The sequence below is a fragment of the Cyclopterus lumpus genome, chromosome 13 (assembly GCF_009769545.1).
Source record: "Cyclopterus lumpus isolate fCycLum1 chromosome 13, fCycLum1.pri, whole genome shotgun sequence".
Taxonomy (NCBI): Eukaryota; Metazoa; Chordata; class Actinopteri; order Perciformes; family Cyclopteridae; genus Cyclopterus; species Cyclopterus lumpus.
Window position 1 is genome coordinate 13,068,726 of NC_046978.1, and position 18,187 is coordinate 13,086,912.

Consider the following 18,187-nt stretch of genomic DNA (forward strand, 5'->3'; position numbering starts at 1 on the left):
CTTTACAAGGCATTTTGGAATAATTGCTGTGTCTTTGTTATAATGTTTTTTTCCACTTCATCTTTCCCTCCTTTCTTTACATGGTCCTTTCAGGTTTCCACATATGAAAACAAAGAGTTACACTGGAGAAGAGACAGGAGGGAAAGTGGGCACAGGACGACCCGAGGAACAGGTGAATATCTCTCCATCTGAGATAACGGGAGCTAAGGTGAAAACCAAAGGAAAAGGAAACAAGTTTGGAATTACGTTTCCTAATACCAAGCACACAAAATCAGGCTCCGCGTTGGAAACTGGATCTGTAGAACTGAACCCTCCAGGTGTGAACACCCAGCTACCATCAGTGGAGTTCAATTTGTCTGGTGATGAAAACCCGGACATGGAGAAGGGAGGGGTTAAGATTAATGTGCCGGATGTGGAGTTTGCACTCCCTTCAGGAAAAGCTGAGGCATCTTTGCCCACTGTGAAGGGAAAGGCTGAAATCAAGGCTTCTAAAATCAACATCAAAGGAGGAGCTGATGCAGAGGCAGCTGTGGGAAAAGGGTGCGTAGACAAAGGCAAAGGAGATGCAAAGTTAAGAATGCCAAAGTTGAAACTGCCAAAAGTTAGACTCCTGCGTCATTCTGATGAGATCGATGGTGACATCAAGGTGAAAACCAAAGGAATGGAACTCCCTCACGCTGACATAAAGCCTCCAAAAGTAGCAATTAAAGGAGGTGGGGAGATTAATTTCACTGAGGCAAATATCACCAAACCAAAGAAGAAAGTCGATCCCTCAGTAAAAGCTGCATCGATTCAAATGCCTTCTGTAGATTTTTCTGGATCAAAAGTGACAGGAAATTCTGACCTGGAAGTCTCACTCCCGGAGTTTAAAGGAGCCGGGAAGACAGCAAACAAAATGCCTACCGTTGAAATCTCTGTGCCTGATGTTGATTTGGAATTGGACACCAGATGCAGAATTCCTGATGAGGTGGAGGGTACTTTCAAAGGGCCCAAAATGTCCATGCCAAAGGTTGATATCGCTTTGCCAAAAATTGGATCATCCAAAGTGGATATTGAAGGTCCAGAAGGTGGAGTGGAATTCAACCTACCTACTGTAGACATCTCTCTCCCAAAGGGGAAACCAGAAGGTGGGGATGTGGATATGGATTATTATGTTGGTGGAAATGGGAAATTCAAATTGCCTGAGTTTGACATATGTCTTCCAATGATTAAGTCACCAGAAGGAGAAGTTAATATGAAAGGAGAAGGCTTCAAGTTACCCAAAGTAGACCTGACGCTTCCCAAAGGCGAAACAGGACCACCTGATTTTGACATTTCACTCCCTAAAATGAAAACTTGTGAGATGGAGGTCGACATTAAAGGCCCTGAAGTGAAAGGTGGTCAATTTGAAATGCCCACACTCAACATTTCTCTGCCCAAAGGCAAAGTGCAAGGAGACGGGACTGGGAAAGGAGGAAACTTCAAAATGCCTGCCTTTGATGTTTCTATACCAAAGCTAAAACAACCAGAGGGACATATGAACATAGAGACAACCAAGCTAGAGAGTGGGGGAAAGATTCAGATGCCCTCTCTGGATATATCAATGCCCAAAGGAAAGATGGAGGGTGACATAGATGGTCCATCTGTAAAAGGAGGGAAGTTCAAATTTAACATGCCCTCTTTAGACATTTCTCTCCCAAAAATGAAGCTACCTGAAGGAGATGTGAAGCTAGAATACCCTGAACTTCCAAACATTGACTTTTCACTCCCCATGGGGAACATAGAGGGCAACATGGAGCTCGAGGGCAGTGGTGATAGCAGTGCCAGGTTCAATATGCCAACTTTTGACATCTCACTCCCAAAGATAAAAAACAAGGAGGTAGAGATTGATATGGAAAGACCAGAAGTCGAAGGTGGAGCAAAGTTCAACATGCCGTCAGTCGACATCTCTCTTCCTGTTATGAAATCACCAGTGGGGGATGTAAAGATTAAAGGTCCTAGAGCCATAGAAGGAAAGTTCCAGATGCCTTCCTTACATGTGTCACGACCAAAGATCAATATTGAAGCTGAACTGCCTACAGTTGATATCTATCTTCCAAAAGCAGAGAATACAATAGATATTGAGGGACCAACAGGAAAAGGAAGCAAGTTTAAGATGCCTACATTTGATGCATCGCTACCAAAGATGAAGATGCCTGAGGGAAATATTAGCCTTGAGCGACCCTCAATTGATATCTCTCTTTCAAAGGGGAAAGTAGAGGGTGACCTAGAAACTAAAGGTAAAGGAGGACATTTTCATATGCCCTCAATTGATGTTTCTCTCCCTAAAATGAAATCAAAGCGAAGTGACATCAACATCGAGGGACCAGCAATTAGAGGTGGGGAAATTAAAACGCCAACTATTGACATCTCAACCCCTCAGGGGGCATTAGAGGGTGATATCTGTTTCGAAGGTCAAGGAAAAGGAGGTAAATTCAACCTGCCCACTGTAGACATCGCCCTTTCTGCAGTAAAATTCCCTGAAGGGGATGTGAATTTTCAAGGGCCAAAAGTTAAAGGTATGAAATTTGAAATGACGAAAATTGACCTCTCACTTCCAAAAGAAAAAGCACAGGGAGATATTGATATTGACAATCACTCCGGAAAAGATGGGAATATTCAAATACCCTCATATGATATTGCAATTCCGAAAGGAAAAGTCAAAGGTCCTGAATTTAAAGGAGGAAAAATAAACATGCCAGGCATTGACCTGTCACTCTCCAAAGGAAAGGCTGACACTGACTTCAGTATTGAGTGTCCTGAAGTAAAAGGAGAAAAATTCAACATGCCCCAATTTGATGTTTCCCTTCCAAAGATGAACCTGCCAGAGGGCAATGTGGAAATGCCAAGAGTTGATATTTCACTCTCAAAAGGAAAAGTAAAGGGAGATATTGACGTTCAGGGACAAGGAGGAGGCAATGTTCATTTGCCCTTGGTTGATATCTCTCTTGATATTGAGGGGCCTGAGTTGAAGGGGGGTAAATATAAAATGTCAAAATGTGATGTCTCATTGCCAGAAGTAAGTCTCCTAGAGGGGAATGTCAAACTAAAAGGCCCAGACATTAAGGGAGGGAGGATTGAGATGCCAGACATTGATATTTCACTCCCCAAAAGAAAAGCAGGAGGAAAAATTGAAATTGAAGGGCATGCTGGAAAAGGAGGCAAGTTCCATATGCCATCTGTTGATATCTCTCTTCCTAAAATAAAGGCTAAGGATCCAGACATACATATTGAAGGCCCTGGTGTTAAAGGTGGAACACTAAACATGCCATCACTTAATGTTTCTCTGCCCAAAATAAAATCTCCTGATGTAGATATCAGCCTTGGGGGTCCTGATGTCAAAGCAGGAAAGATCAACATACCAACTCTTGACATTTCCCTTCCAAAAGCAAAAGTTGAGAGAGAAATAAATGTTGATGACCCTGAAGTGAAAAGAGAGAAATTCAAAATGCCCAAATTTGATGTCACTCTACCAAAATTGAGTCTCCCAAAGGTTAATGCCAATGTGGAAGGACCAGATATGAAAGGAGAAATTGATATGCCAACGATTGAAATGTCCCTTCTAAAAGGAAAAGCCGATGTGGATATTGACGTTGATGGGCACAGTGCTAAAGGAGGCATGTTTCATATGCCCTCACTTGATATCTCACTCCCTAAAATTAAAGCAAAGGGAGTTGATGTCGATATTCAAGGACCTGAATTTAAAGGTGAAATTTCACACCCCAAAATGAAGTCTCCAAAAGTAGATATCAGCCCTGAAGTTCATGATATTAAAGGAGGAAAGTTTAACTTTCCAACTGTTGACATTTCACTCTCCAAAGGAAAAGTTGAAGGAGACCTTAATGTTGAGTGCCCTGAAGTGAAGGGGGGTACATTTAAAATGCCCACATTTGATGTGTCTTTACCAAAAGTGAGTCTCCTAGAGGGTGATGTCAAAATAAAAGACCAGGACATCAAGGGAGGGAAGATTGATATGCCAGACATTGATATGTCACTCCCCAAAGAAAAAACAGTAGACATTGACATTGAAGGGCATGTTGGAAAAGGAGGCAAGTTCCACATGCCCTCTGTTGATATCTCACTTCCTAAAATAAAAGCAAAGGTAATTGATGTGAATATTGAAGGTCCTGAATTTAAGGGAGGAAAAATCAACATGCCAGACATTGATCTGTCACTCCCTAAAGGAAAGGCTGCCCTGATTATTGAAGGGCCTGAGTTAAAAGGATGCACATTCAAAATGCCCAAATCTGATGTTTCACTTCCAAAGATGAACCTGCCAGAAGGCAATGTCAAAGTGGAAGGACCAGAGATGAAAGGAGGAGGTATTGCATTGCCAGCTGTTGCAATTTCAGTTCCAGTGGGAAAAGTCGAGGAAGGTATCAATATTGAAGGACCATCTGGAAAGGGAAAGTTTGAAGTGCCAAAAGTTGACCTATCTGGTAAAAAAGGTGGTGGGCTCCAAATGCCAAGTCTTGACATTAATCTCCCCAAATTTGATCTTGACCTAAGCCTTCCCTCTGGGCTGAAAGACAAAAGTCTTAAAGTGGACACCAGTGGTCTGAAAGCATCAGGAGATTTGAAGGTTTTTGGTTTAAAAAAAGATATTAATCCAGCCAGGTTAAAAGTGAAAGGTGCAGATATCGAGACAGGTGGTGTAGATGGTCTAGATGCATCGCTCAAACTTCCTTCTGTCAAACTACCGACAGTTGACATCTCAGCTCCAAAGGTGGATCTAGACTTTGGCCTCACCAAACCTAAAGTTGATGATGTGGAAGTGGAGCTTCTTAAATCAGAGGGAGGCAGACCTTCTTCCGGGGGCAGCTTTGAGATACCTGATGTCTCCCTCAATGTCCCCAGTTTCTCTCTTCCTAGGTTTGGTGGAAAGTCCAAGAGTGGTGATTTGGCAATGTCTGGCCCCAAGGGAGATGTTTCCCTCAGCCTACCACATGTGGAAGGAGAGATTAGGGCACCATCAGTGGAGTTTGATGGGGATGGAAAAGTAAAAGTAAAAAAGACTAACATCAAAATGCCTTCATTTGGTGTATCCAAAAAGCATGCAGATGTATCTGTGTCTTGTCCTGATGTGGATGTCAAAGTAACAAAGGGGGAAATTGCCATTTCTAAACCAGAAATCAGTGTTGAGAACAGAGACAAAAAATCTAAATATAAAGTGAAATTCCCCAAGTTTAACATATCATCACCAAAGGATCAACTCCCAAAGGGAGAGGTTGATGCTAAACTGGAAGTGGAAGGGAAGGGTGGCTTCCATGCACCCGATGTCTCTATCAAACTACCAAAGTTCTCCATGCCAGGATTTGGCTCTAAAGAAAAAGATTTAGGTAAACCAAGTGGTTACATTGAGTCTAAAACCAAGGTTAAGATACCATCTGTTGAGCTGTCACTACCAGCAGCTAAAACACAAGAGACTGAGGTTCTTCTCCCCAAAGCAGAGGTTGACGTCACAGAGGCTGATATCAGAAGTTATGAGGGAAACCTCAAAATTCCCAAAATGCCAACAATTAACGTTTCCATTCCCAAGATAGACCTGGATGTATCCCTGCCAAGAGTAAAGCATGAGGCAAAGATTGATGAAATAGGAGGAAAATTCAAAATGCCTGACATGAAAATGCCCAATATCGACATCCCTCTGCCCAAAGGAAAGTGTGAAGGTCCAGATGTTGAAATGGAGGGAGGTACTGGAGGGAAATTCAAAATGCCTCTCATGAAAATACCCAATATCGACATCTCACTGCCCAAAGGAAAAATTGAGGGTCCAGAGACGGAGATCCAAGGAGAAGGTGGAAAGTTTAAGATGCCACATCTCAACATGCCTTCTGTTGATATATCTCTTCCCAGAGGAAATATTGAAGGTCCAGATGTTGAAATGGAGGGAGGTACAGGAGTAAAATTCAAAATGCCTCACATGAAAATGCCCAATATCGACATCTCTCTGCCCAAAGGACAGTGTGAAAGTCCAAATGTTAAAATGGAGGGAGGTACTGGAGGGAAATTTAAAATGCCTCACGTGAAAATGCCCAATATCGACATCTCTCTGCCCAAAGGAAAGATTGAGGGTCCAGATATTGAAATGGAGGGAGGTACCGGAGGGAAATTCAAAATACCTCACATAAAAATGCCCAATATCGACATCTCTCTGCCCAAAGGAAAAATTGAAAGTCCAGAGATGGAGATCAAAGGAGAAGGTGGAAAATTCAAAATGCCTCACGTAAAAATGCCCAATGAAGACATCTCTCTGCCCAAAGGAAAAATTGAAAGTCCAGAGATGGAGATCAAAGGAGAAGGTGGAAAGTGTAAGATGCCACATCTCAACATGCCCTCTGTTGATATATCACTTCCTGAAGGAAAGATTGAGGGTCCAAATGTTGAAATGGAGGGAGGTACAGTAGGAAAATTCAAAATGCCTCACATGAAAATGCCCAATTTGGACATCTCACTGCCCAAAGGAAAAATTGAAGGTCCAGATGTTGAAATGGAGGGGGGTACAGGAGGGAAAATCAAAATGTCTCACATGAAAATGCCCAATATTGACATCTCACTGCCCAAAGGAAAGATTGAGGGTCCAGAGATGGAGATGCAAGGAGAAGGTAGAAAGTTTAAGATGCCACATCTCAATATGCCCTCTGTTGATATATCACTTCCTAAAGGAAAGATTGAGGGTACAGATGTTGAAATGGAGGGAGGTACTAGAGGGAAATTTAAAATGCCTCACATGAAAATGCCCAATATCGACATCTCCCTGCCCAAAGGAAGAATTGAAGGTCCAGATGTTGAAATGGAGGGGGATACCAGAGGGAAATTTAAAATGCCTCATATGAAAATGCCCAATATCGACATCTCACTGCCCAAAGGAAAGTGTGAAGGTCCAGATGTTGAAATGGAGGGAGGTACAGGAGGAAAATTCAAAATGCCTCACATGAAAATGCCCAATATCGACATCTCACTGCCCAAAGGAAAAATTGAAGGTCCAGATGTTGAAATGGAGGGGGGTGCCGAAGGGAAATTGAAAATGCCTCACATGAAAATACCCAATATCGACATCGCACTGCCCAAAGGTAAGATCGAGGGTCCAGAGATGGAGATCCAAGGAGAAGGTGGAAAGTTTAAGATGCCACATCTCAACATGCCCTCTGTTGATATATCACTTCCTAAAAAAAAGATTGAGGGTACAGATGTTGAAATGGAGGGGGGTGCTGGAGGGATATTTAAAATGCCTCACATGAAAATGCCCAATATCGACATCTCTCTGCCCAAAGGAAAGTGTGAAGGTCCAGATGTTGAAATGGAGGGGGGTACTGGAGGGAAATTCAAAATGCCTCACATGAAAATGCCCAATATTGACATCTCTCTGCCCAAAGGAAAGTGTGAAGGTCCAGATGTTGAAATGGAGGGGGGTGCTGGAGGTAAATTCAAAATGTCTCACATTAAAATGCCCAATATTGACATATCTCTGCCCAAAGGAAAGATTGAGGGTCCAGAGATGGAGATCCAAGGACAAGGTAGAAAGTTTAAGATGCCACATCTCAACATGCCTTCTGTTGATATATCTCTTCCCAGAGAAAAGATTGACGGCCCAGATGTTGAAATGGAGGGAGGTACAGGAGGAACATTCAAAATGCCTCACATGAAAATGCCCAATATCGACATCTCTCTGCCCAAAGGAAAGTGTGAAGGTCCAGATGTTGAAATGGAGGGGGGTGCTGGAGGAAAATTCAAAATGCCTCACATGAAAATGCCCAATATCGACATCTCTCTGCCCAAAGGAAAGATTGAGGGTCCAGATGTTGAAATGGAGGGAGGTACCAGAGGGAAATTTAAAATGCCTCACATGAAAATGCCCAATATCGACATCTCTGTGCCCAAAGGAAAGTGTGACGGTCCAGATGTAGAAATGGAGGGGGGTGCTGGAGGGAAATTCAAAATGCCTCACATGAAAATGCCCAATACAGACATCTCTCTGCCCAAAGGAAAGATTGAGGGTCCAGAGATGGAGATCCCAGGAGAAGGTGGAAAGTTTAAGATGCCACATCTCAACATGCCCTCTGTTGATATATCACTTCCTAAAGGAAAGATTGAGGGTACAGATGTTGAAATGGAGGAAGGTACTGGAGGGAAATTTAAAATGCCTCAAATGAAAATGCCCACTATCGACATCTCTCTGCCCAAAGGAAAGATTGAGCGTCCAGATGTTGAAATGGAGGGAGGTACCGGAGGGAAATTCAAAATGCCTCACATGAAAATGCCCAATATCGACATCTCTCTGCCCAAAGGAAAGTGTGACGGTCCAGATGTAGAAATGGAGGGGGGTGCTGGAGGGAAATTCAAAATGCCTCACATGAAAATGCCCAATATCGACATCTCTCTGCCCAAAGGAAAGTGTGACGGTCCAGATGTAGAAATGGAGGGGGGTGCTGGAGGGAAATTCAAAATGCCTCACATGAAAATGCCCAATACAGACATCTCTCTGCCCAAAGGAAAGATTGAGGGTCCAGAGATGGAGATCCCAGGAGAAGGTGGAAAGTTTAAGATGCCACATCTCAACATGCCCTCTGTTGATATATCACTTCCTAAAGGAACGATTGAGGGTACAGATGTTGAAATGGAGGGAGGTACTGGAGGGAAATTTAAAATGCCTCACATGAAAATGCCCACTATCGACATCTCTCTGCCCAAAGGAAAGATTGAGCGTCCAGATGTTGAAATGGAGGGAGGTACCGGAGGGAAATTAAAAATGCCTCACACGAAAATGCCCAATATCGACATCTCACTAGCCAAAGGAAAGAATGAGGGTCCAGAGATGGAGATCCCAGGAGAAGGTGGAAAGTTTAAGATGCCACATCTCAACATGCCCGCTGTTGATATATCACTTCCTAAAGGAAAGATTGAGGGTCCAGATGTTGAAATGGAGGGAGGTACTGGAGGGAAATTCAAAATGCCTCACATGAAAATGCCTCACATGAAAATGCCCACTATCGACATCTCTCTGCCCAAGGGAAAGATTGAGCGTCCAGATGTTGAAATGGAGGGAGGTACCGGAGGTAAATTCAAAATGCCCCACATTAAAATGCCCAATATCGACATCTCACTTCCCAAAGGAAAGCTTGAGGGTCCAGAGATGGAGATCCAAGGAGAAGGTGGAAAGTTTAAGATGCCACATCTCAACATGCCCTCTGTTGATATATCACTTCCTAAAGGAACGATTGAGGGTACAGATGTTGAAATGGAGGGAGGTACTGGAGGGAAATTTAAAATGCCTCACATGAAAATGCCCAATATCGACATCTCTCTGCCCAAAGGAAAGATTGAGCGTCCAGATGTTGAAATGGAGGGAGGTACCGGAGGGAAATTAAAAATGCCTCACACGAAAATGCCCAATATCGACATCTCACTAGCCAAAGGAAAGAATGAGGGTCCAGAGATGGAGATCCCAGGAGAAGGTGGAAAGTTTAAGATGCCACATCTCAACATGCCCGCTGTTGATATATCACTTCCTAAAGGAAAGATTGAGGGTCCAGATGTTGAAATGGAGGGAGGTACTGGAGGGAAATTCAAAATGCCTCACATGAAAATGCCTCACATGAAAATGCCCACTATCGACATCTCTCTGCCCAAGGGAAAGATTGAGCGTCCAGATGTTGAAATGGAGGGAGGTACCGGAGGTAAATTCAAAATGCCCCACATTAAAATGCCCAATATCGACATCTCACTTCCCAAAGGAAAGCTTGAGGGTCCAGAGATGGAGATCCAAGGAGAAGGTGGAAAGTTTAAGATGCCACATCTCAACATGCCCTCTGTTGATATATCACTTCCTAAAGGAAAGATTGAGGGTCCAGATATTGAAATGGAGGGGGGTACCGGAGGGAAATTCAAAATGCCTCACATGAAAATGCCCAATATCGACATCTCACTGCCCAAAGGAAAGATTGAGGGTCCAGAGATGGAGATCCAAGGAGAAGGTGGAAAGTTTAAGATGCCACATCTCAACATGCCCTCTGTTGATATATCACTTCCTAAAAGCAAGATTGAGGGTCCAGATGTTAAAATGGAGGGAGGTACTGGAGGGAAATTTAAAATGCCTCACATAAAAATGCCCAATATGGACATCTCTCTGCCCAAAGGAAAGATTGAGCGTCCAGATGTTGAAATGGAGGGAGGTACCGGAGGTAAATTCAAAATGCCCCACATTAAAATGCCCAATATCGACATCTCACTGCCCAAAGGAAAGATTGAGGGTCCAGAGATGGAGATCCAAGGAGAAGGTGGAAAGTTTAAGATTCCACATCTCAACATGCCCTCTGTTGATATATCATTTCCTAAAGGAAAGATTGAGGGTCCAGATGTTGAAATGGAGGGGGGTACCGGAGGGAAATTCAAAATGCCTCACATGAAAATGCCCAATATCGACATCTCACTACCCAAAGGAAAGATTGAGGGTCCAGAGATGGAGATCCAAGGAGAAGGTGGAAAGTTTAAGATGCCACATCTCAACATGCCCTCTGTTGATATATCACTTCCTAAAAGAAAGATTGAGGGTCCAGATGTTGAAATGGAGGGAGGTACTAGAGGGAAATTTAAAATGCCTCACATAAAAATGCCCAATATGGACATCTCTCTACCCAAAGGAAAGATTGAGGGTCCAGATGTTGAAATGGAGGGGGGTACTGGAGGGAAATTTAAAATGCCTCACATAAAAATCCCCAATATGGACATCTCTCAGCCCAAAGGAAAGATTGAGGGCCCAGATGTTGAAATGGAGGGAGGTACTGGAGGGAAATTTAAAATGTCTCACATAAAAATGCCCAATATGGACATCTCTCTGCTCAAAGGAAAGATTGAGGGTCCAGATGTTGAAATGGAGGGGGGTACCGGAGGGAAATTCAAAATGCCTCACATGAAAATGCCAAATATCGACATCTCACTGCCCAAAGGAAAGATTGAGGGTCCAGAGATGGAGATCCAAGGAGGTGGAAAGTTTAAGATGCCACATCTCAACATGCCCTCTGTTGATATATCACTTCCTAAAGGAAAGATTGAGGGTCCAGATGTTGAAATGGAGGGAGGTACTGGAGGGAAATTTAAAATGCCTCACATAAAAATGCCCAATATTGACATCTCTCTGCCCAAAGGAAAGATTGAGGGTCCAGAGATGGAGATCCAAGGAGATGGTAGACAGTTTAAGATGCCACATCTCAACATGCCCTCTGTTGATATATCACTTCCTAAAGGAAAAATTGAGGGTCCAGATATTGAAATGGAGGGAGGTACCGGAGGGAACTTCAAAATACCTCACATGAACGTGCCCAATATCAACATCTCTCTGCCCAAAGGTAAGATTGAAGGTCCAGATATTAAAATGGGGGAAGCTTCCGCACGGAAATTCAAAATGCCTCACATGAAAAAGCCTAACATCGACATCTCTCTGCCCAAAGGGGAGATTGAGGGTCCAGAGATGGAGATCAAAGGAGAAGGTGGGAAATTCAAGATGCCACATCTCAACATTCCTTCTGTTGGTACATCACTTCCCAAAGGAAAGGTTGAAAGTTCAGATTTTGAAATAGAGGGAGGTAATGGGGGAAAGTTAAAAATGCCTCGTTGGAAAATGCCAGATTTTGACATCTCTCTGCCTCCAAGAAAACCTGAGGGCCCAAATCTTGAAACAGAGGGAGTTGCAGGAGGAAACTTAACATTGCCTCACATAAAAATGCCAGATACTGACATCTCTCTGCCCAAAGGCAAAATTGAAGGAGCAAAGTTTAAAATTGAGGGAGGCATATCTAAAATGCCACAGATGAAAATGCCCTCAGTAGACATTTCACTGCCAAAAGGAAAACCTGAAGGTCCCAATGTTGATGAGGGAGGAAAGTTCAAGATGCCAACAGTAGACATATCTCTTCCTCACGGAAAACCTTTAATCAAAGGTCCAGAGGTAGAGATTAAGGCAGATGGGCGACAGTTTCAGATGCCGAATGTCAACATATCTATCCCTGTAGGAAAAGCAAATATTGATATACCAGAAGAGAAAATGGAGGCAGAGGGAGGAATAATCAAACTGCCACTTATCAAGATGCCAAAAGTTGGTATCTCTCTACCTAAAGGTAAAAGTAAAGCACCTGCTGTAGAGATGAACATTTCAGGAGGAAGGTTCAAATGTCCACATGTTAAACTTCCAAATGAAAGTATATCACTGCACAAGAGTAAAGCAGGTGAAGCAGAGATCAGCTTACCAACCATTGAGGCAGGAGGGAAAATAAACGTTTCACAAGTCACATCACCAGATTTGGACATCGATGTGACACTAAGTAAAGCCAAGCAAGACACAGAAGCATGTGAAGAAGCTGATCTGCATGTTGAGGGAGAGCACAAAGGTCTGAAACTCAAGATGCCAACAATAGATATCAAAGGTCCAAAAGGAGACCTGGAGCTTGATCTAGGACTTCATAGAGAAGAGGGCAAGAAGGACAGGAAAAGGGTTGAACTACCTGATTTGGATCTCAACACAGCAGTAACCACCAGCAAAGTAAAGGGGCCAAAAGTCAAAGGAACAAAATTCAGGATTGGAATGCCAAAAAAGAAAACTGGCAGAGATCTAACAGCAGAAGTAAAAATGTGCAACAACTGTGGCGATGAAGAGTTAGGTGGTCAGGTCAAACACAGATGCAAAACTAAAGAAAGATTTGATTACGAAGTTGAAATTGAAACCCACAACGGACATAAAGAGAACAAAGATCGTATTAATATACCAGTGCCAGAGGTTACATTACCAAGTGTTAGTCTGAAAACCATAGAAGGAGAGGGTGGCACATGGTCATCTAAAGCAGAAATCAAAGTTCCCAGGATTCCAGAAATAGAGTTTGATATTGGTACATCACAAGACGAAGATGAGGACAAAACAGAAAAAGGCAAGAAAATCCAAATCCCTAAATTTGGTGTTCCATTGCCCTTCATCTCCTCTCCTGATGGAAGAATGAATATCTATGGGCAAGACATCCAGTATGAGGGCCCTAAAATGCCAAAAGTAAAGAAAGCTGTTTTTGTCTTAGTAAATCCTGCACAGGCAGATGGGCCCGCTGCATGCACAGGCCTCCTAGAAGAGGAGACAACATCTGAGGCTGAAAAAGAGCATGTCAAAGTGAAAATGCCCAAAATCGAAATGAAACCAAGTTTTGACAAGTCCAAAGATAAATCAGCGACCGTATCATTTCCTCCTGGCAAATCAGGGTTGTTCGACATCAGTCTAAAGGGTGAAGGTTCAAGTTCAAGTCTCAACAGTGAAAAAGATGCAAATCCTCACAAGGTCTCTAAGGAAAATAAAGGGACATTCAGTGGCAAAATCAAACTTCCAAAAGTGGAGTTAACCTCTCCATATGGTAAGATGGCTGCAGAGGGGGAGGACAAGGAAATGAGTGTGAAACCGGGAGAAGTGGAAGACACTAAAGGGCTTAAACTAATATCAGGCAAGATCGCCTTTGTTGGTTATAGTGAGGATCTCTCGAAGGATGTGGTGTCATCTCATGCCAGAACAGATATGCTGGATAGGGACAGCTCAGAGTCCCCGGCTAGTTCTACCATGGAGTTCAGCTCAGCAAAGGTCAAGGCTTGGAGTGAGGTCGAGAGCCAAAGCAGGGAGTCTGAAGAAAGAGAGTCTTCCACCTGGTTCAAGGTCCCAAAGTTCACCCTGAAGCCACACTCCACAGGTAAGAATGAAGTTTGACATAGACTTTTACAAAAGGTTGATGCTGTCCAAGTAAACCATGTTTTATTATAAATTGGTTAAAAAGGAGTCTTGAGACTTGATTACTTGCTAAGAATATTTTGAAAAGGTATGCATATCAGGTAGACTACCCTTTTTCGTATGATTCATTCACTTTTTCTTTCCACATTTAAAGACTAACTGCACATTTAAACCATTAACTAAATGATATGACTGTAGATGTGATGAAACAGATACATTAAGTTGTTCATATGGATATTTCTTACCAGGTTTTAAAAAATCTGCATTTAATGGTGAAAATTTGGCTCAAAATGCAATCTACTGTTTTAAAATCCACCCTAATCCGGCAAGGTCAATTTGGAGATAGTCGACTCTTTGAGAATAATCTACGTCATAAAATAGAATAATGTAAAGGCCCTTTAATCAGACCCCCCTATTCACCTCTTCCCACGGCGTCACTTGTAGTATTACAATCCCAGCACAGCACAAGCCTCTTTTCTCTTTTATGTGTACTGGAAATTAAGCTAACGGCACATTACAAAATCTGGTGAATCAGTGTTCCTCGATATTGACTCATTATCTGTGATAGCAATGTGCTTCACTATGCTGTAACAAGAGTATGTCAATGAAGCATTAAGTTGCTCAATTGTTCTCATTTTGTGTTTAAATAAGCCTGTTAGGCTAAATAGGCTTATATCTACACTTTAATCACCTTTTGTCCAGTTGCATTATGGGAAGTGGACTCATATTAAAGACTGAAAGTCTGTATATTTTAGCCTTTGCTGCATTGATTTTGGCCACCTTTTTTGTGTGCGTGTTATTCCCCTACCTTTAAAGTGCAATATTAAACCGGAGACAGTGAATAATTGTAGATATCTTCCAGAATGAATAATAATCATGAGTATGTATAAGCTTTGCATGCATGTTTTATACTTGATACTTGCACCATATTATCATAAGAGTTAATACAATAGGCACTGCATTATGCATCATACATATGTATAATCAGTGCATATTTGTCCTATTGCCTGTGATTTGTTTTGCTTGTGTTTATTTTATAAATTATTAATATATTTTATCTCCTGTTCTGTCTCTGCTTCAAAAGATTAAGTTTCTGTTTCCTCTGGATTTCTTCACCTATCCCCTCTCATCTTCTTGCTTCCTTTCTCCTACTTTCCTCTGCTTGTTTCCCTTTACTTTGCTTCAAGGCTTCCTCCAAATAACCCCAGAGGGTTCTCCTCAGGCCCTGCGGAAGGGAGAGGTGGGGGGTGAGGCCGACGTGTTGGGGTCTTTCTGCCTCCACACCCCAGGGCTCCACTTAACCACCCAGGAAATGTCCGAAGAGCACCAAGTCTCCTCTGCCGAGGAGGGAACTCTTACCATGGTAACCAAGACCACCAAAATCACCCAGCACACAGTTACCACTGAAACGCGAGCAGGTGAATCTTCTGCAACCACGACAACAACTCACCAGGTGTCGGACTTCAAGTACTGAGGAATACTGTAATGATATCTTAAATGTCTTCTTCTTTTTTGTTTTTCTTTGGTAAGGTTGCTGTGTTCTTGTATGCTGCAATGTGGCAAACCTTGATTTAGTAAGACTCTTTATTTTATATTTTATTAGGTGAGGTATGAATGTGATGAAAAATTATGAGATTTCATCAATCCGTAATATTGTCCTTATAAAAGCAACAGAGTAATATATGCTTCCTTTTTGCATTTTAAATGTGATATTTTGTTGTTACTGTTCTTTGAGTTTAGTCCTAATTATTTAGCAGACTTTGTTTGATTTGAAAGTGTTCACTCTGAATGTAAACACGTCACATTGCTTTATTATTTATTGTTGTTTGTGTGTTCAAAATGCGCTGGAATGAGTCTTTCACTCACATCAGCATCATGGATTTAACCACGATTATTTCAAAATAACTCATTTTGAACCACTACAGTACAGGCCAGAGTAATATTAATGTATATACAACTATGTCACTGCCTTTTGGAAGCAGCATCCCTTTGATTGGAAATGTAACTATTTTCATATTCACCAATTGGGAGTAGATTTTTTTTCTGATCCTATTTCGTTTGTCTTGGAGGATAAGTGTGAGCTTTTTGAGATTATAGGCTATTCTCCTTTGCGGCCATAGTTTTATATTCAAGCATTTAGCTGGTGCTGTTACCCAGAGATAGTCACAGTGAGTGGGCAGGACACTGCACTCGTTTTCTGCTGTGGGGATCAAATCTGTGACCTTCTGGTAACAGGTTGCTCTTGATCATTTACTGTAGGCCACCCTGCTGCTAGTCTTTTTTTTATATCGATGTTTTTACTGTACACTGCCAGAAATAGAAGCCACTATATATTTAATGGTAGAGGCTTTTAGCTCAAAGATACGCCTCCTGACTGATGCTGATTTTTTTAAACTCTGCGAACTGTTTTGAGTTTCAAAACATCGACAACGGGCTGGCAGGGAATTTGGGGAAGTGCTGTTGGGCGCTTTAACACAATCGGTGAGAGTTTTAAAAACTGTAAACTTTTTTCTCTTGACACAAAAAACTCTAATAGGATGTTCCTGTCAGGCTGCTGCAATGTGACATTGGCTATGGAGTGGCGAGCCTTGATGTTGTACCAAAGCTTTCACGTAACAAAATTATAAAAGACTGAAGCAAGGTGATCAAGAACAAGAGGACCAAGGCACTTGTCTCTTTTGATTAAAATATCTTTAATAACATTCTTCTATTTATTTTTGTATAAATATATTAAAGAATATATTACAAAATAACGTTGAATGTTAGAATGTCAGATATATAAAATCATTTTCATAATGGTCCTCTACACCTTATTTTTCAAAAAGCATCTCCTTTTTAAAGTAGAAATTGTTTCAAATTGGAGGGGCACTTGTGCTGTCTTTTAGATCTTTATTTTATTGTCTCATTGAGAAATATAAGTTTCATTTGCAAATGCAGTAACTACCATTTGAACAACTGCTATTGATATGTCTCCGGCAATAAATGAAAACTACTGATTGTATACACATAGCCATTTACAGTTTCACAGGATACAACTATCGGATTATTCAAAATAAGGATCAACTTTTCAAGTGGATGTAAAGCATTCAAGAATGAACATTTGACTTTGATTACTTTACTTGGTTGGTAGATGGAATGAAATTGTGTGATAAAATGAATAAATCATGACAAATTGCCTCCCACACTTTTTTTCGTTAACAACTTTTAACACCATGCCTGTATTTCCGGTGAGAAACAGATAATAGATTTTTTTAAAGCCAGGACGAGAGTAGTGACATGTCAAGGTAACACGCACTGAGTAGTATATATGTGTATTGAGATGTTTACCTTTCTGGTTTAATCAAGTCTTCGCATTTAGTTTAGATTATTAGGGTTTCGGTGCCAAGTGTTTTTGTCAAAGCTGGGTTGAAGTTGTTACATCAAAAAAATTATATTCACACAAATATTCATTTAAATTATCGTTTCCCAATGTCTTGACTTACAGAGCTTCTGAATTATTAGTTAATTAAAAGTGGACTTATTGGTGTTTTATAAGGTTGTCACTCAGTCTGAATCATTCAGCTGTTATTTTTAGATCCACTTGTCCTTTAAAGGGTGATGGGACTGGAGGATGTAGCAACACACATTGGGCGATAGTATAGTATTTAAATCCCTTCAGTTAAAAAACATGCGGCGGTGTAGTAGTTATGATCTAGGTCCAAATGTTCAACCTTCTCAGTATAATTGTGATTTAGTTACTCAAACTTTTGACTTGGTAAGTGAACATTAAAAGAAAGAAAGCGCAAATGTTTACTTTTTTGTAATCCAAATCTTGGATTTAGTAAACATTACCATATTTAACATAATACTTTGTTGCCATGAGTATTTTTATTTGTTTGTCTTTGCCTGGCAGAAACAGGCTGTTTTAATACGATATATCCAATCATCTTCTTTGAGCAGTGTGTGGTAGACACATGTACACATGACATATATTGCGTCTGTCCATCTGGGGAGAGGGATCCTCCTCTGTTGCTCTACTGAAGGTTTCTTCCCTTTTTAGCCTGTGAAAGTTTTTTTTTCTATTTCTTCAAAGTTTTTCCTGATCCGATGTGAGGTCCTGGGACAGGGATGTCATATGTGTACAGATTGCAAAGCCCTCTGAGGCAAATGTGTAATTTGTGATATTGGGCTATACAAAATAAACTGAATTGAATTGAATTGAATAGACAACATCCTCATGGCCACCATGCAAATCAAACAATAATCTTATCATAAGAGGAAACTTCAGTCGGCATGCATCTGTAGAGTGATATAATTGAGCTAAATGAAAGAGAACACATTTCGAGCCAAAATAACACAAATTGTAATAACTGCTTGTTGTAATTATTATCTCGAAATGTCAACATGCTAGTTACAGCTTCAATATACATCTATATGTTA

General features: G+C 41.4%; 1 protein-coding gene across 4 annotated transcripts in view; it reads left to right on the forward strand.

Annotated features, from left to right (window-relative positions):
• Positions 1-16,943, forward strand: part of prx (periaxin) — a 28,050-nt gene extending 11,107 nt beyond the window's left edge. The window contains exons 5-7 of one of the 4 annotated variants that reach the window (XM_034547772.1): positions 94-10,360; positions 10,868-13,730; positions 14,956-16,943. In XM_034547772.1, the coding sequence (XP_034403663.1) occupies positions 94-10,360; positions 10,868-13,730; positions 14,956-15,242 (13,417 nt within the window). In that variant the 3' untranslated portion in view covers positions 15,243-16,943. Of the gene's footprint in view, positions 1-93; positions 13,731-14,852 lie in introns of all 4 variants that reach the window. The other 3 variants (XM_034547770.1, XM_034547769.1, XM_034547768.1) reach the window with 3 other exon arrangements.
• Positions 16,944-18,187: the final 1,244 nt, after the last annotated feature.